The sequence below is a fragment of the Schistocerca nitens genome, chromosome 7 (assembly GCF_023898315.1).
Source record: "Schistocerca nitens isolate TAMUIC-IGC-003100 chromosome 7, iqSchNite1.1, whole genome shotgun sequence".
Taxonomy (NCBI): Eukaryota; Metazoa; Arthropoda; class Insecta; order Orthoptera; family Acrididae; genus Schistocerca; species Schistocerca nitens.
In genome coordinates, this window is record NC_064620.1 from 275,139,226 (window position 1) to 275,158,993 (window position 19,768).

At 42.1% G+C, this 19,768-nt stretch overlaps 1 protein-coding gene across 4 annotated transcripts in view; it reads right to left on the reverse strand.

The window, feature by feature from the left end:
* The window catches only part of LOC126195209 (sodium-coupled monocarboxylate transporter 1-like), a 299,461-nt gene that overhangs the window by 32,831 nt on the left and 246,862 nt on the right, over positions 1-19,768 (reverse strand). For all 4 annotated transcript variants that reach the window (XM_049933729.1, XM_049933727.1, XM_049933728.1 and 1 more), the window contains exon 13: positions 978-1,162. In XM_049933729.1, the coding sequence (XP_049789686.1) occupies positions 978-1,162 (185 nt within the window). The remainder of the gene's footprint in view (positions 1-977; positions 1,163-19,768) is intronic.

Consider the following 19,768-nt stretch of genomic DNA (forward strand, 5'->3'; position numbering starts at 1 on the left):
TGTAGACAGGTACAGTAGGATTTCAGAAAGGTGCAAGAGTTGGTGGAAGTTGAACAGATATTCAGAAATAAGAGAATTGAGTTGTCTGAAATGTGGTGTTATACAAAAAGTCCGGAAACTAAGAGGACTAATAAGATAAGGAATGTGATGGGTACCCACAGAACTGGTGAGAAATGAAATATATGTGAAACACTAATTGGAAGAAGGGTGAGGTTGATAGAATACCTTCCATCAGAGAAGTCAGCACGAATGGTCACAGGTTTGTTTGACTGCAGGAGACTATTATTGAGATGTTGAAAGAACTGAGCTGGCAGACTCTTGAGGCTAGAATCAAGAGAAAGCCTACTAACCAAGTTTCAAGAACCAGCTATAAAGTTGCACGGGGTAGCCACACAGTCTAGGGTGTCTTCTCACGGTCCTCGCGGCTCCCCCCGTCGGAGGTTCGAGTCCTCCCTCGGACGTGGGTGTGTGTGTGTCATCCCTAGTTTAAGTTAGGTTAAGTAGTGTGTAAGCTTAGGGACTGGTGACATCAGCAGTTTGGTCCCATAAGACCTTACCTTACGAGCTATAAATGAGAACTCTAGGAATATACTACAACCCCTTCATATCACTCCCATAGGAATTGTGAGGATAAGATTAGATTACTTACAGCATGCACAAGGCAGTTAAACAATCATTTTTCCTGTGCTCCATATGTGATTTGGAGGAGCAAAAGCCTGAAATAAATGGTACAGTGGGACCTACACGCTGTCATGCACTTCACAGTGGTTTGCAGAGTACAGACCTAGATCTAGATGTGGATGTAGATGAGAGAGCCGTAGAGGGCAAAAATTATAGGGGAAAGCTGAGATTGGACCATGTACAATGTATGGTTCAACACATTGTTTGGAGGATAAGAGCACCTGTCACAGGAGAGGAAATCCAGAGCGACTATATCATACCACTGAGAAGGACAAAGAAAAAGGAGTCGGCCTCACCTGGTGCAAAAATCACTGGGTACAGCTACAGTGCCATTCTGTGAGTGGTCAAATTCGTAGAGGCAGCCATTAGTGCTCAGTGGCTTGGTGCCAAAGCCAATGTTTCCACGAGCTTGGTGTAGCTGTGCACCAATCACCAACCAGCCCATCATTCCCATGCCAGTCATGCTACCCACAATGGCACTCTGTGGAAAAACAGTAAGTGTATTAGACACAGATTACACCTACAACTCTTCAGACATGCATACTAGAAAGAAAAAAAGTCGTGGGAGACACAACTAAATGATTGGGTATGGAGGGAAGAATACATATAAACACTCAGTATTGTTTAGGAACATCTCTGACAGCAAAAACAGCCTTAATTCTGCTATTTATCAAGAGATATCTCATGGATGGTGGTTGACAGTGTTATTACAACATTTTCCTAGAATAAGCAGATCCAATTCAATGGAGATACTGTAGTACTTAATGCACTCTTCATTGTTTTTTAGTTACAGGTCACAAAGGCTTTACAACAATAATTTAATAAACTGACAATGGCTGTTTCATAGTAGGACGTCAACAAACCAATTTTTTATATTTCAAGTAGTCTGAAAGGGGGACACCAACAGCTCACAAGATGCAACCCCATATCTATACCAGAAAGTGAACATTGTGAAATATCATGAATAGCTTTAAGCCACAAGTATGATAAAATGGAAGTTACAATTTGATTGTGTCTGGATGAAAACGGCATGTGGCTTTTTGTCTCTTTGCAGTGACTGTGTGCTTGACATTAGATGCAGCTAGAGAGCAGTGACCTCCCTTTATATGGGCCAAAAAGGCGTGGGAGACTGCAACCAAAGCAACACCAGACCGCAGCCATAATTTGAGAGAACAATGACCTTTGAAAAAGCACTTTGACATCAAGATTGTAACCCAAGTGCAAATACCAAAGTTTGTAGAGAAGAATCAAACTTATTTTCTTGCATAATTATATCAATTGGAACTAGCTACAAGTGCCTTATACTATAAATTAATTGTCAGCTAAGCATAGCATGGGAACTAATGAGTGAGTAGAGACTTCTGATTGTCATGACAGAACTGAGCTACCGAAACTGCAAACTGAAGGACATTTAGAATATGTGTGGAAAAAAAAGACACTAGTCAGGTGTGAAGAAGAACCTTAAATCCTCAGGTAACAAACAGTGTGAAACACAAAACAATCTGTGTGTTAGGTGATAGTCACAGCCGTGAAATTTCTGCAATGTTGATGAGAACATGTAGTTTCAAGGCATCTGGTTTCATAAAGCCAGGGGCTCCATTGAGTGAAATAATGGACCTAATATCAGCAACTAGCATAGCTAGTTTGAATAAAGACGATTTCTCCGTGTTAATAGGAGGATCAAACGACGTCTATAGAAACAGGACATACAAATGAGGAAATGTTTAAATAATTTAACCCACACAAATGTACTCATTGTGAACATCCCACATCATCATGATTTACCACCCTGGTCATGTGTGAACCATGAAATTGATGTTGCAAACGAGTTTATCGCTGAAATATGCACTAACTTTAAGAATGTCGATATTGTAGATATAAACAGATTGGAGCGAAGGTTCCATACAGTCCATGGACTCCATTTAAATACACCAGGAAAGAAATTACTAGCCAAAAAAATATGTACTCGCATTTCGAAGAAGTGCTTTAGACAAGTTACAAGCTGTGCCATCAGCCAAATGCAAATTACCAAGTCGTTTAAACCAATTAGGCAAGAAACGAACAATTAAGTCATCAGCCAAACAAAAATTACGAAATTGTTTAAACCGAAGAGGACAGATGTGGATGTAACAAAACTTATACAAGCTCCAGAAGTTGACTCACCTGCTGATTGCCACCAGCAAACAGAAGCCACACACAAGAAAGATACTGAAATTTTTTAGTGTAAGTGCTGTATTAGAAGCGCCATTAGATAAAGAATCAGAAACCGTTTCAACTAAAGTTACTAAATACCCAGATTTTGCTATACTGCACCATAACGTTCAGTCACTCACAAATAAAATTTCCATGTTGGAAGCACTACTCCAGTATGCACTAAATATAGACATAATCTGCATTACTGAACATTGGCTATGGAATGACGAAGTAAAATTAACCTCAGTCTCAGGATATAGATCAGCAAGTCATTTTAGCTGAGAGTTTTCCAGCTCTGCTATCTTTGTGAAAGAACAAATAAAGTTCTGTGATGTCAGTAAAAGTTATATTGACTCAATTGAAAAAGACTTTGAACTTTCCATTACCAAACTGCCAGAGCTTAATTTCATAGTTATTAACATATATAGAGCACCAAGTGGAAACCTGTCAGTCTTCATGAATAAACTAGAGGTTCAGCTAAACAGGATCAGTACAATAAATATGAAGATAGTGCTTTATGGGGATTTCAATATTGAATTTTCAAAAGACAGCAGCACCAGAGGTGCTTTGATAAATATGACCAACTCATTCAATATGATCCCCACAATACACTGCCCAACAAGATTAACAGAATGCACAAATTCCATTATTGAGCAAATATTCATCTCAGAAACAAATTACAGATTCACAAGGAGAGTACTGAGCATGGGTTATAGTGATCATGAGGCACAGCTGCTGTGTATAGAAATGCCAACAAGTAGTAGCAGTTCCGAAAAAGTAGTTGAAAAAACAACCTTTTCTGAAGATAACATTAGAATTTTTAATCTCTTACTGGCAAAGGAAAACTGGGAAAGGGTCGCCACTCAGGACAATGTTGACAGCATGTAAATGAGTTTTCAGAGCATCTTTCTTCACTATTTTAATGTAGCATTTCCAAAAGTAGTAAAACAGCAAAACCTAACAATAATAAGCTATGGGTAACTAAAGGCATAAACATTTCCAGTGAGAGAAACAGATTTCTGCAGTACTGTTGTAAGAATTGTAGAGTTACCGAAGAATCCACAGATTATTCAAAAGACTACAAAAGAATCTATGGTAGAGTAGTCAAAGAGGCAAAAATTATGTGGAATGACAATTTGATAAGAAACTTATCTAACAAAATGAGATCCATATGGACAGTTATAAATAAAGAAACTTGTAGTTCAGTGTCAAAGAAAAAGAATGTATCATTAACACTAGAAGGCTCAAAAGTCACAGACCCAAATTCAGTTGTGGAAAAATTCAATGAATACTTCACCTCACTAGCTGAAGACTTCATTCAAGTACACTCTCAAGGACCAGTCCAAAGTTTCTCCAGCAAGTCAGTGATCTCGACTGCTTCTATGTATGTGTATGAAACAAACCCCAATAAAATTACAAGTAAAATTAAATCATTAAGCAATGAAATCCTTTCCCCCATGAACCATGGACCTTGCCGTTGGTGGAGAGGCTTGCGTGCCTCAGCGATACAGATGGCCATACCGTAGGTGCAACCACAACGGAGGGGTATCTGTTGAGAGGCCAGACAAACATGTGGTTCCTGAAGAGGGGCAGCAGCCTTTTCAGTAGTTGCAGGGGCAACAGTCTGGATGATTGACTGATCTGGCCTTGTAACATTAACCAAAATGGCCTTGCTGTGCTGGTACTGCGAACGGCTGAAAGCAAGGGGAAACTACAGCCGTAATTTTTCCCGAGGACATGCAGCTTTACTGTATGATTAAATGATGATGGCGTCCTCTTGGGTAAAATATTCTGGAGGTAAAATAGTCCCCCATTTGGATCTCCGGGCGGGGACTACTCAAGAGGACGTCGTTATCAGGAGAAAGAAAACTGGCATTCCACGGATCGGAGCGTGGAATGTCAGATCCCTTAATCGGGCAGGTAGGTTAGAAAATTTAAAAAGGGAAATGGATAGGTTAAAGTTAGATATAGTGGGAATTAGTGAAGTTCGGTGGCAGGAGGAAGAAGACTTTTGGTCAGGTGATTACAGTGTTATAAATACAAAATCAAATAGGGGTAATGCAGGAGTAGGTTTAATAATGAATAAAAAAATAGGAGTGCGGGTTAGCTACTACAAACAGCATAGTGAACGCATTATTGTGGCCAAGATAGACACAAAGCCCATGCCTACTATTCAGGTAGTGAAGGGAGACGAAAATTTAATAGTCATGGGTGACTGGAATTCGTCAGTAGGAAAAGGGAGAGAAGGAAACATAGTAGGTGAATATGGATTGGGGGGCACAGAGCATAACTTAATCATAGCTAACACTTGGTTCAAGAATCATAAAAGAAGGTTGTATACCTGGAAGAATCCTGGAGATACTAGTAGGTATCAGATAGATTATATAATGGTAAGACAGAGATTTAGGAACCAGGTTTTAAATTGTAAGACATTTCCAGGGGCAGATGTGGATTCTGACCACAATCTATTGGTTATGAACTGCAGATTGAAACTGAAGAAACTGCAAAAAGGTGGGAATTTAAGGAGATGGGACCTGGATAAACTGAAAGAACCAGAGGTTGTAGAGAGTTTCAGGGAGAGCATAAGGGAACAATTGACAGGAATGGGGGAAAGAAATACAGTAGAAGAAGAATGGGTAGCTCTGAGGGATGAAGTAGTGAAGGCAGCAGAGGATCAAGTAGGTAAAAAGACGAGGGCTAATAGAAATCCTTGGGTAACAGAAGAAATATTGAATTTAATTGATGAAAGGAGAAAATATAAAAATGCAGTAAATGAAGCAGGCAAAAGGGAATACAAACGTCTCAAAAATGAGATCGACAGAAAGTGCAAAATGGCTAAGCAGGGATGGCTAGAGGACAAATGTAAGGATGTAGAGGCTTGTCTCACTAGGGGTAAGATAGATACTGCCTACAGGAAAATTAAAGAGACCTTTGGAGAGAAGAGAACCACTTGTATGAATATCAAGAGCTCAGATGGCAACCCAGTTCTAAGGAAAGAAGGGAAGGCAGAAAGGTGGAAGGAGTATATAGAGGGTTTATACAAGGGCGATGTACTTGAGGACAATATTATGGAAATGGAAGAGGATGTAGATGAAGATGAAATGGGAGATAAGATACTGCGTGAAGAGTTTGACAGAGCACTGAAAGACCTGAGTCGAAACAAGGCCCCGGGAGTAGACAACATTCCATTAGAACTACTGATGGCCTTGGGAGAGCCAGTCATGACAAAACTCTACCATCTGGTGAGCAAGATGTATGAGACAGGCGAAATACCCACAGACTTCAAGAAGAATATAATAATTCCAATACCAAAGAAAGCAGGTGTTGACAGATGTGAAAATTACCGAACTATCAGTTTAATAAGTCACAGCTGCAAAATACTAACGCGAATTCTTTACAGACGAATGGAAAAACTGGTAGAAGTGGACCTCGGGGAAGATCAGTTTGGATTCCATAGAAATGTTGGAACATGTGAGGCAATACTAACCTTACGACTTATCTTAGAAGAAAGATTAAGAAAAGGCAAACCTACGTTTCTAGCATTTGTAGACTTAGAGAAAGCTTTTGACAACGTTAACTGGAATACTCTCTTTCAAATTCTGAAGGTGGCAGCGGTAAAATACAGGGAGCGAAAGGCTATTTACAATTTGTACAGAAAGCAGATGGCAGTTATAAGAGTTGAGGGGCACGAAAGGGAAGCAGTGGTTGGGAAAGGAGTGAGACAGGGTTGTAGCCTCTCCCCGATGTTATTCAACCTGTATATTGAGCAAGCAGTAAAGGAAACAAAAGAAAAATTCGGAGTAGGTATTAAAATTCATGGAGAAGAAGTAAAAACTTTGAGGTTCGCCGATGACATTGTAATTCTGTCAGAGACAGCAAAGGACTTGGAAGAGCAGTTGAACGGAATGGACAGTGTCTTGAAAGGAGGATATAAGATGAACATCAACAAAAGCAAAACGAGGATAATGGAATGTAGTCAAATTAAATCGGGTGATGCTGAGGGGATTAGATTAGGAAATGAGACACTTAAAGTAGTAAAGGAGTTTTGCTATTTAGGGAGTAAAATAACTGATGATGGTTGAAGTAGAGAGGATATAAAATGTAGACTGCCAATGGCAAGGAAATCGTTTCTGAAGAAGAGAAATTTGTTAACATCGAGTATAGATTTAAGTGTCAGGAAGTCGTTTCTGAAAGTATTTGTATGGAGTGTAGCCATGTATGGAAGTGAAACATGGACGATAACCAGTTTGGACAAGAAGAGAATAGAAGCTTTCGAAATGTGGTGCTACAGAAGAATGCTGAAGATAAGGTGGGTAGATCACGTAACTAATGAGGAGGTATTGAATAGGATTGGGGAGAAGAGAAGTTTGTGGCACAACTTGACTAGAAGAAGGGATCGGTTGGTAGGACATGTTTTGAGGCATCAAGGGATCACAAATTTAGCATTAGACGGCAGCGTGGAGGGTAAAAATCGTAGAGGGAGACCAAGAGATCAATACACTAAGCAGATTCAGAAGGATGTAGGTTGCAGTAGGTACTGGGAGATGAAGAAACTTGCACAGGATAGAGTAGCATGGAGAGCTGCATCAAACCAGTCTCAGGACTGAAGACCACAACAAACAACGACAACAACAACAACAAGCAATGAAATGTCAAGTGGTCTTGATTTCATATTAAAAGCATGTGCTCACCACATAGCAAACCTCTTGGCAAAAATTTTCAACCTCTCTTTAAAAACTGGTGTATTTCCAGATATTTTTAAAACAGCAAAAGTTTCACCACTGCTAAAAAAAGGTTCTTCTGAAAAAATATCAAACTACCGACCCGTGTCACAGTGAAGTTCCTTCTCAAAAATTCTAGAAAAACTCTTCTATGAGTCTTAAGTTTCATAAATAAATATGCATCTCTTACAGTACAACAAGATGGTTTTGGAAAGTCTAAATTTACACAGACAGCAATTTTCGAATTCTTAGTCTGCATTTTAAAATCCCTTGATCAACATAAAATAGCTGCAGGTATTTTTCTAGATCTATCCAAAGCCTTCGACTTTCTGGACCATAACATTCTGCTTGAAAAATTAGAAATATGAGGAGTAAGAGGTGTACCACATAGCTCATAGCTGTTTTTTTTTAGGGCGCAATACTGCTATGGTCATTAGCGCTCGGTCCGTGAATTAGGAAACAGTAAAAAACGAAAATGGAAACCAGTAGCAATGGGAACAAAACACAAAAAATTGGAGAAACTAAAAGCAGAAGGAAGGCTTAAAAAGCAACTACAGAAAGAAGTTGGTTGTCCCCAAAAGAAGCTTCAAATGACTGATGTCATTTCACTGGCACTAATAAACTCGAGAACGTGATCGGCCGAGCACGTGTCATCTGCTAAAATGGACGATATATCAGGTGACAGCTGTAGACGGGTGCGTAACGGAGTAAAATAGGGGCACTCAATTAAAAGGTGTCTTACCATGCACAGCTGAGAGCAGTGGGGACAGAGTGGGGGAGGATCGCCGCTTAGAAGATGTCGATGGCTAAAAAGACAGTGCCCTTCCGGAGTCTAGTTAAAATTACCTCCTCCCGATGACGCGTTCAGGAGGAAGAAGTCCAAGCACAGGGAAGAGCTTTCACGTCCCGCAATTTATTATGGGGAAGTGTCGACCAATGTGCGTGCTGTAAAAGAACAACAAGACGACATAAAACGCTCCGTAGATCAGCGAAGGGAATCTATTGAATAGCTGGCCAAAGAAGAGAGACTGCAGCCTTGGCCGCTATATCGGCCGCCTCATTTCCACAGATACCAACGTGTCCTGGGAGCCAGAGGAACGCCACCGAGACGCACCCCAGGTGGAGCAAGCGCAGACAGTCCTGAATCCGGTGGACCAGAAGGTGGACAGGGTAGAGAGCTTGGAGACTGAGGGGAGAGCTGAGAGAGTCTGAACAGATAACATACTGTATCCGCTGATGGCGGCGGATGTAGTGGACAGCCTGGAGAACAGCGTAAAGCTCCGCAGTATAAACCGAACACTGGTCGGGAAGCCAAAATCGATTTGGGGTGTCGCCAACAATATAGGCACTCCCTACACCTAACGATGTTTTCGAGCCATCAGTGTAAATAAATGTGGCTTCCTCCATTTGTGCACATAGAGCAGCAAATGCCCGACGATAAACAAGTGAAGGGGTACCATCCTTGGGAAATTGACAAAGGTCACGGAGCAGGCAGATCCGGGGATGGAGCCAAGGCGGTGCTGTACCCCAAGTTGTCAAGAAGGTTTTAGGAAAGCGGAAGGAAAGAGAATGGAGCAGTTGACGGAAGCAGACTCCCGGTGGTAGTAGGGAGGAAGGGCGGCCTACATACCCTACATCCAAGGAGGCGTCGAAAAAAATGTCATGGGCTGGATTAGCAGGCATGGAAGACAGATGGCTAGCATAACGACTCAGAAGGACTGCGCGCTGATTGGACAGCGGAGGTTCAGCAGTCTCAGCATAAAGGCTTTCCACAGGGCTGGTGTAAAAAGCTCCAGACACTAAACGTAATCCACGGTGGTGGATAGAGTCGAGACGCCAAAGAATAGACGGCCGAGCAGAGGCTATGCTTCCATAGTCCAATTTCGAGCGCACTAAGGCGCGATAGAGGCGGAGAAGGACCACTCGGTCCGCTCCCCAGGAGGTACCATTCAGGACACGGAGGGTGTTGAGGGATCGCAGACACCGAGCCGAAAGATAGGAAACGTGGGAGCACCAGCACAGTTTTCTGTCAAACATAAGACCCAAGAATTTAGCGACGTCTGAAAACGGAAGGTTGATAGGTCCTAGATGTAAGGAGGGTGGAAGAAACTCCTAATGTCGCCAAAAATTGACGCAAACTGTCTTACTGGAAGAAAAACGGAATCCGGTTTCGATGCTCCAAGAGTGGAGGTGATCGAGACATCCTTGAAGACGTCATTCAAGAAGGCTGGTCCGTTGAGAGCTGTAGTAGATCGCAAAATCTTCCACAAAGAGGGAGCCCGATACATCAGGAAGGAGAAAATCCATAATTGGATTTATGGCAATGGCAAACAGTACAACACTTAGCACGGAGCCACAGGGTACCCCCTTTTCTTGGGAGAAAGTACGAGAGAGAGTAGTGTTCACCCGCATTCTAAATGTGAGCTCTGCCATAAATTCGCAAAGAAAAAGGGGCAGCCGACCTCTAAAGCCCCAAGAGAACAGTGTGCGGAGGATGCCTGTCCTCCAACAGGTATCATATGCTCTCTCCAGATCAAAAAATATTGCTACTGTTTGGCGTTTCCGGAGAAAACTGTTCATGATATAAGTGGAGAGAGCAACAAGATGGTCAACTGCAGAACGATGCTTTCGGAAACCGCATTGGGCAGGTGTTAAAAGACTGCGAGACTCCAACCACCAAGCTAAACGGCAATTCACCATACGCTCCAAAACCTTACATACACTACTCGTGAGAGAAATGGGGCGATGGCTAGAGGGGAGATGTTTGTCCTTTCCAGGTTTCGGAACAGGAATGATGATAGCTTCCTGCCATCGTCTGGGAAAAGTACTGTCGGTCCAAATTCGATTATAAAGGCGAAGGAGGTAACGCAGACTACGGGTTGATAAATGCAGCAACATTTGTATGTGGATACCATCCGGTCCTGGGGCGGAGGAGCGAGAAGAAGAGAGTGCATGTTGGAGTTCCCGCATGGAGAAAACAGTATTATAGCTTTCGCTATTTTGAGAGAAGAAAGCAAGAGGTTGCACTTCCGCTGCACGTTTCTTCGGGAGAAACGCTGGCGGGTAATTTGAAGAGCTCGAAATCCCAGCAAAGTGTTGACCCAATGAGTTAGAAATTGCGACGGGGTCCACTAACGTATCACACGCGACAGTGAGCCCAGAGACCGGGGAGAAACTAGGCGCACCTGATAACCGTCGAATCCGACTCCAAGTCCGAGGAGGGAGTGAAGGTGTTAAATGAGCTAATAAAGAATTTCCAGCTTGCCTTCTTGCTATCGCGGATGACGCGATGGCATCGCGCACGGAACTGCTTATAGCAGATACAGTTGGCCAAAGTAGGATGGTGGCGGAAAATGCGAAGAGCACGTCGCCGCTCATGTATTGAGTCATGGCATGCCTCGTTCCACCAAGGAACTGGGGGCCGCCGGGGCAATTCGGAGGTGCGTGGTATTGAACGTTCCGCAGCTGTAAGAATAACGTCTGTAATATGTGTGACCTCATCGTCGACGCTAGGAAAGTGACGGTCATCGAATGTCGCTAGAGACGAAAAAAGTGTCCAATTGGCTTGGGCCAACTTCCAGCATTGGGGGCGCATATATGGCAGTTGAGGCTGCAGTCTAAGGACACATGGAAAGTGGTCACTCGAGTGTGTATCATCAAGGGCGAACCATTTGAAGCGCCGAGCTACCGGAACAGTACCGACCGAAAGGTCCAAATGAGAGAAATTTGTCGTGGAGGCAGACGAAAATGTAGAGACCCCAGTGTTGAGGCAAACTAGATCCACTTGGTGGAAGACGTCTAGCAATAGTGAGCCACGTGGACAAGGATGTGGAGATCCCCAAAGCGGGTGGTGGGCATTGAAGTCCCCAACCAGCAAATAGGGGGGTGGAAGCTGATCAAGAAGATGAAGGAGATCAGCTCGTGCCATTGGTGTGGACGATGGAATGTATACAGTGACAGCTTGGAAGGAAGTGTTTAAGGGGATTGGGTGATAATGGAGAGTATCATGGAGAAGAATCATTAGTCCTCCATGGGCTGGAGTGCCTTCAACAGAGGGGAGATCAAATTGGACAGACTGAAAATGGGAGAGAACAAATCAGTCATGGGGACGCAGCTTTGTTTCCTGAAGACAGAAGATAACTGGCGAGTAGGATCGTAAGAGGATCGACAATTCATCCCGATTGGCTCGAATGCCACGGATATTCCAGTGGATAATGGACATAGGGTGGACAGAAAATGGAGGAATGGGACCAAGGTTGCCGTCAACTCAACGACTGCTCAGAGCTTGCGACCGACAGCATGGAGTGGCATTCAGCCGAAGGCAGAAGATCCTGATCCATAGGTTGTTCAGCAGCAGCTCCTGCTACCAGCGATCGGCCGGTTGATCGGCTGCCAGCAGTGCTCCTCGGCGACACAGAAGACGGCCGAGGGCGATTGCCGCCAGGTGGTGCTGTAGATGAGACACGCCTTGGCGGAGAAGGAGATGAACTGGATTTCTTATTAGCCTTCTTGGAAACATGATGTTTAGATGAAGGAGGAACCAATGGTTGTGAAGTTGGGGTACGTAAAAAATCTTCACGAGGATGCTCTTTTTTCGAAGTCTGGTGTCTGACTTTTGGGCTCGAGATTCAGCAGAACCCGATGAAGGGTGAGCCGTAGAGTGGGCAGGTGAAAGTGGTGAGGTTGAACGGGCGATCTTTGCACTGGCCGATCTGACGACCGTGGCAAGTCTGCGTGGCCGCCTCCTTTGTTGGCTGAGGAGAAGCAAGGACAGTGCTGTATTTTCCTGTCTGAGGCATGGTGGGCTGTCGACTGGCGAATAATTTTCGAGCAGCAAAGGTCGACACCTTTTCCTTCACTCTGATTTCCTGAATGAGCTTTTCGTCTTTAAAAATGGGGCAATCTCAAGAGGAAGCAGCGTGGTCACTCATACAATTGATGCAACGAGGGGACGGAGGTGGACAAGCACTCTCATTGGCATCCTTGTCACACGTAACACATTTGGCCGGATTGGAACAGGACTGGCTGGTGTGATTGAACCTCTGACACCGATAGCAACGCGTAGGGTTTGGGATGTAAGGGCGAACGGAAATTATCTCATAGCTTGCTTTGATTTTCGATGGGAGTTGAACTTTGTCAAATGTCAAGAAGACAGTGCGGGTTGGAATGATGTTCATGTCAACCCTTTTCATAACTCTATGAACAGCCGTTACGCCCTGGTCAGTCAGGTAGTGCTGAATTTCTTCGTCAGACAATCCGTCAAGGGAGCGTGTATAAACGACTCCACGTGAGGAATTTAAAGTGCGGTGCGCTTCAACCCGGACAGGGAAGGTGTGGAGCAGTGAAGTACGCAGCAATTTTTGTGCCTGGAGGGCACTGACTGTTTCTAACAATAAGGCGTCGTTCCGTAATCTGGAACAAGACTTTACAGGACCTGCAATTGCGTCGACACCTTTCTGAATAATGAAAGGGTTGACCGTGGAGAAGTCATGACCTTCGTCAGACCGAGAAACAACAAGGAACTGTGGCAACAATGGAAGAACTGTCTGTGGCTGAGACTCAGTGAACTTATGCTTGTGAGCAGACATAGTGGAAGATGAGGAAACCATTGCGGAAGAATCCCCCATGATTACCGGCGTCTCCGATGGCGCACTCCTCCCTTGTGGGGGCCCTCTCTGAGGGCACTCCCGCTTTAGGTGATTGTTCACACCTCAGGTCAAACCTCCTGACAAACGGACGGAGGGACCAATCGGCACTTTTGGAAGGTATCAGCTCGGGTAATCACTGCTCCCTGGGCCTGGCCGTTACCAGGGGGTACGTACGTGTCCTACCTGTCTACCCGGGGCGGGGAATTACGCGCTACCCCGTCACTGGCTACGCATGAAAATGCGTGGGTCAGCCTTCAGCCACACACAGGGAGGAAGGAAGAGAAAGGGAAAAACAAAGAAAGGGAAAGGAAGGAAGAGAGGTCTCAAACGCCGTAGCGGAGAAAAGGGTAAAGAGAAGAGGTAAGGAAAAGAGAAGGACAAAGGAAGGATGAAGACATGCAAGCAGAGAAGGTGAAGAATGTGTTACATTTACAAGCGTCCGTCTCTGGACGTAGGCACAAACCATACTCCCAGGGGGGGAGAAAGGGAAGGAAAGAGCCACAGGTGAGGGGAGCGGGGGGCGAAGATGGGGGATAGGGAAGGATGCGGAAAAGGAAGGTATGCAGCCCAGAAAGGAAGGAGGGCCACATTAGCTCGAGGTCCCATGCTCGCTACGCACGTATCCACAAAAGAGTTGTGGACCCCCTGGGGGGACATAGCTGGTTGTGTTCATACCTAAAAACCTGCAGGCAGAAAGTATCACTTCAGTATGAATTCGACAAAATGAAAACAACAAGAAACAACTCCTTTCTTTCTAGGGAATTACCAATAAAAATATGGTGTACCACAGGGCTCAATCTTAGGTCCACTACTCTTCTTGATTTATGTGGACGACTTAGTTGAATATCTGAGTCCCACAAAAACTATCCTGTTTGTCGATGACACCAGCATATTGCTCGCTGGATCCAGTCCAAAAACTTTGTCCACAACAGAAATTTCTATGAAAAGACTGAGTGGTTCACAAAAAACAAACTCATTATAAATACTGAAAAAACTGTGTGTCGATTTTCATTTAATTCCTCCAACTAATCAAATGTCTATTCAAGCCCAATTAAAAAACGATCCCCTAGAAAATTTAAGTGTCACAAAATTTTTGGGTCGATGGGTTCAGCAAAAGTTAAAGTCGGACACACATATAAATAACTTGTCTACAAAACTATCATCTGTGTGCTATGGCCTAAGAATTTTAAAGGCTACAACAAGCAAAACAACATTACTGCAGGCATACAATGCACAGTTCCATTCACTAATCCAATATGGGATCGTTTTCTGGGGATACTCAACTCACAGTGTAAAGGTTTTTAGAATGCAAAAAAGAGTTCTAAGAGTAATTTGTGGCCTTAAAGATGGAGTCCTGTAAATCCCATTTTACTGAGCTTGGTGTTCTAAATGTTCCAAGTTTATTCATTTATGAAACTATCTTGTTCACTAGGGACTAGGTCCTGAAAACAGGCAAACTGCTACAGAACAAAAATGTACACAACTATCGTACCAGAGGAAAATCAAATATACATCAAATATATCACAGAACAACCACCTATCAGAGGAGCATAATTAACATTGGTGTAATACTACACAATAAGATACCAGAGGAAATAAAAAATGCTACTCATCCAATGTTTAAAGCTAAACTAAAGGCATTTCTAATAAAGCACTGTTTCTATTCTGTCAGAGAATTTCTGAGTATGTAACAAAATTATTTGTAATAGGTACCTAATTTTAATTTGCCTACTATTTTGCTAATACTATGTATTATTGTAACTTATCTTTGAGCTGTCCAATATCAATTGTACAATTTGTGCTGTATGATAAAACTGGAACAATAAAAAATCAATCATTCAATCAAAAAGATCCTTCATTTGCCAAGCTGCACTGGAATAGCAAGGACACATTTTTGACATAGTTTTTGTGGTCAGTGGGTTGGTATCTTGTAAACTGTATACATGTTTTCAGACTTAGCAATTGTTAGTTGATGAGAAAACTGTTTTGATGTCAATTACCTATGTACTTCCCAACTGTGTTGATAAACCATGTATTCAAAGCTGTTTTTGTTCTTAATGTTCTATTCGTGCATTTCATTATTTTTGGCAAAAAGAGAAATATTAATAATGAGAAAGGACATCAGTCAATGTGTACAGAGGTTGGACAAAAATATGGAAACACCATGAGACATGCATACTTGAACATGAATGCAAATGCTAGCCAAACCTGCATGTTCCGCTGTTGTATTTAATCATGAACGGCACCTGTGCAATGTTCTCAATATGAATCAAGTATCAGTCATGGTCAGAATAGTGTTCTGTGGAGTTTTGAGTGAATTATATCAGAGCTAAATGAATTGAATGTGGGAAATGATTGGTGCTCTTATGCGTGGATGCTTCTGTAACCAAGGTAGCTGAAGTTTTGTGTGTTTCAGGAGGTACTGTATTGAAGTTTCATAGTGTATACAGGAAAAGTGGAAAAATATGATCCACTAGGTCAAAACATGGACAAAAGTGTATGTTGAATTATTGTGACAGTTGGCCATTGAAGAGAAGTGTGATTAAATATAAAGGGACGATAACTGCAAAAGTCACTGCAGAACTGACTGTTGCACTGACAAACCCTGTCAGTACCACAACAACATGAAGGGAACTCTATAAGCTGGGAACTCTAGAGTGAGTTGCAATAAAACAACACATCAGTGATGTAAATCCCTGTAACAGGGAAATGTGGTAATGAAGCCGTAAAATCTGAACCATGGAGCAATGGAAGAAAGTCATTTGGTCGGATGAGTCTCATTTCACACTGTTTCCAACTTCTGGCTGAGTTTACATTCGAAGAATCAAACTTGGTGGGGATTTAGTGATGATTTGGGCAGCCATATCATGGTATTCTATAGGATGCATGCTTACTCTGCAAGGTCGCATTACTGCCAAGAACTATGTGGCAGTTTTGCTGATCATGTCCATCCCACTGTGCAATATTTGTTCCCTAATGGTGATGCTGTGTTCCAAGATGATTAGCCCCTGTTCACACAGCTCGCATTGTCCATGAGCATGAGGATGAATTGTCGCATATCTCCTGGCTACCACGATCACCAAATCTCAGTGTTATAGAACTTTTGTGGTCTACTTTGGAAGTGCATGATTGCTATCCACCTTCATTATCGTTACCATAACTTGCCACTATTTTGCAGTAAGAAGGGAATAAGATTTCCTTGAAAACCACACAGGACCTGTATTTATCCATTCCAAGATGACTGAAAGTGGTTTTGAATGACAAGGATTTCCTACACTGTCTTGGGCATGGAACTGTGTTGTGCTTTTGGTTTCCAAATTTTTGTCCATCCCCTGCATACTGTATAGCAGTTGTCACAATACCAAGGTTTTCATTTTTGATCTAAGTCTGTACAGGATGTCCTAGAACTAACACCATGTATAATTATGGCAACACTTCTGTGTTTTGTTTTCTGACTAACTAATTCTGTAACCCATTACTAAATGGAAATATGCTATATAAATTAGTTTCTTCATTTATAAATCATCTATAGTAGGAATCACACTTACTGGACTCAGATACTTCATTAATTGTATGTAGATGGTAGGATTTCAGCTCAAGTTGTGAGCTATCTATAGTTCTGAAAATTAGTTCTTGTATTTCATTGTTTTAGCTATTCTCATAGGTATTGGGGTTTCATGAGAAATACTGAGTTGAATATGCTGATACTTAACAAAATTAATGATAATCCGTCTGCTGATGTTTTCAGATATTTCATTAGTTTTGTGTGGCATTCAGCTTCCATATGCATCCCAGGGTTTAAGTGCATTTAATCTACTTCCATAGATTAACTTCCTAGAACAACAGCTACCAAAGTGGTCAGTGTATATATTACAGAATTCATTATAATTTGCATTATCATCAGCTTTCCAGTCAGGATTTTGCAAATACTTCTTGACTTTGTCATTTCCTTTTTCATTAATTACAACTGTAGTATTCAAATTCCTGCTTTGCTGCCCCTTTCTTTGAAGGTAATTTGTTCTTTGTGTGACATATTCAGCCGCAATGATTGAATTTAGATCTTTTCTGCAATATAGTTCTTTTTCTTTTTCTTGTGTCTTTGTCCCTCACTGGCACAGGATTGATGGATGTGTAATTAGTTTAAGGGGTGGCTGGATGCCCCTCCTGTCACCATCCCATTACACCCTGTGATGGAATGTGTGTACCTCAACTATCACCATGTAGTGTTGTTCATGTGAATGTTTTCTAAATGTTTGTGAGTCATGTGATTGAGGTTGTACTTCTACATGGATACTCTGCAGATCACATTTAAGTGCCTTCAGTATCAGCCTGGTATTCACCTGCTGGGATGTGGGAAACAGTGTAAAAACCACATTCAGACTGGTCAGCACACCAACCCTTGTCGTTAATCCACTGTGCGCATTCGATCTGGAGCCAGTACAGCTCCCCCTTCTGTCAGTGGCACTTGAACACGCCTGCTTACTGGAGGGGTCTTTTCAGTAATACACTTATAATATTTATTTCAGATGATTATCATAATTTCAGAAGGTATCCCAGTGGTGATCCTATTACTAATATTTCCAAATATTGTGAATTCCTCATCACAGTGGTTGGGCAGTAATAACAAAAATTACAATAAATGCAATATAAATTATTCATCCAGCTTCCCCCATCATCAGCAAACAGTTGCCATCAAATGCGTGCACATAAAATGACTGTAAAGACCACGCCGATTAACTTTCTTCCCAGTGTGACTTCATATGTTAGAGAAATTATATTGTTGTTAATGGCACTAAAAACAGTAACTCTAAGCAGGATGCATAATAATTAATCACAGAAACTGACTTGGGTTAAAATATATGATAACAGAAGCAAAAATTCATGTTTGAAAATTAGTCATTGTGTGATAAATGCGAACATGTGGTTATGAGCTGCCACTGGCTTTCATATGAAATATTGCCCTAGTTAGTTCAAATGTTTTAAACTGTAAGATATTTCCAGGGGCAGATGTGGACTCTGACCACAATCTATTGGTTATGAACTGTAGATTAAAACTGAAGAAACTGCAAAAAGGTGGGAATTTAAGGAGATGGGACCTGGATAAACTGAAAGAACGAGAGGTTGTAGAGAGTTTCAGGGAGAGCATAAGGGAACAATTGACAGGAATGGGGGAAAGAAATACAGTAGAAGAAGAATGGGTAGCTTTGAGGGATGAAGTAGTGAAAGCAGCAGACGATCAAGTAGGTAAAAAGACGAGGGCTGTTAGAAATCCTTGGGTAACAGAAGATATATTGAATTTAATTGATGAAAGGAGAAAATATAAAAATGCAGTAAATGAAGCAGGCAAAAAGGAATACAAATGTCTCAAAAATGAGATCGACAGGAAGTGCAGAATGGCTAAGTAGGGATGGCTTGAGGATAAATGTAAGGATGTAGAGGCTTATCTCACTAGGGGTAAGATAGATACTGCCTACAAGAAAATTAAAGAGACCTTTGGAGATAAGAGAACCACTTATATGAATATCAAGAGCTCAGATGGAAACCCAGTTCTAAGCAAAGAAGGAAAGGCAGAAAGGTGGAAGGAGTATATAGAGGGTTTATACAAGGGCGATGTACTTGAGGACAATATTATGGAAATGGAAGAGGATGTAGATGAAGATGAAATGGGAGATATGATACTGCGTGAAGAGTTTGACAGAGCACTGAAAGACCTGAGTCGAAACAAGGCCCCGGAGTAGACAACATTCCATTGGAACTACTGACGGCCTTGGGAGAGCCAGTCCTGACGAAACTCTACCATCTGGTGAGCAAGATGTATGAAACAGGCGAAATACCCTCAGACTTCAAGAAGAATATAGTAATTCCAATCCCAAAGAAAGCAGGTGTTGACAGATGTGAAAATTACTGAACTATCAGTTTAATAAGTCACGGCTCCAAAATACTAACGTGAATTCTTTACAGATGAATGGAAAAACTAGTAGAAGCCGACCTTGGGGAAGATCAGTTTGGATTCTGTAGAAATATTGGAACACGTGGGGTAATACTGACCCTACGGCTTATCTTAGAAGCTAGATTAAGGAAGGCATACCTACGTTTCTAGCATTTGTAGACTTAGAGAAAGCTTTTGATAATGTTGACTGGAATACTCTCTTTCAAATTCTGAAGGTGGCAGGGGTAAAATATAGGGAGCGAAAGGCTATTTACAATTTGTATAGAAACCAAATGGCAGTTATAAGAGTTGAGGGGCATGAAAGGGAATCAGTGGTTGGAAAGGGAGTGAGACAGGGTTGTAGCCTCTCCCTGATGTTATTCAATCTGTATATTGAGCAAGCAGTGAAGGAAAAAAAAGAAAAATTCGGAGTAGGTATTAAAATCCATGGAGAAGAAATAAAAACTGAGGTTTGCCGATGACATTGTAATTCTGTCAGAGACAGCAAAGGACTTGGAAGAGCAGTTGAACGGAATGGATACTGTCTTGAAGGGAGGATATAAGGTGAACATCAACAAAAGCAAAACGAGGATAAT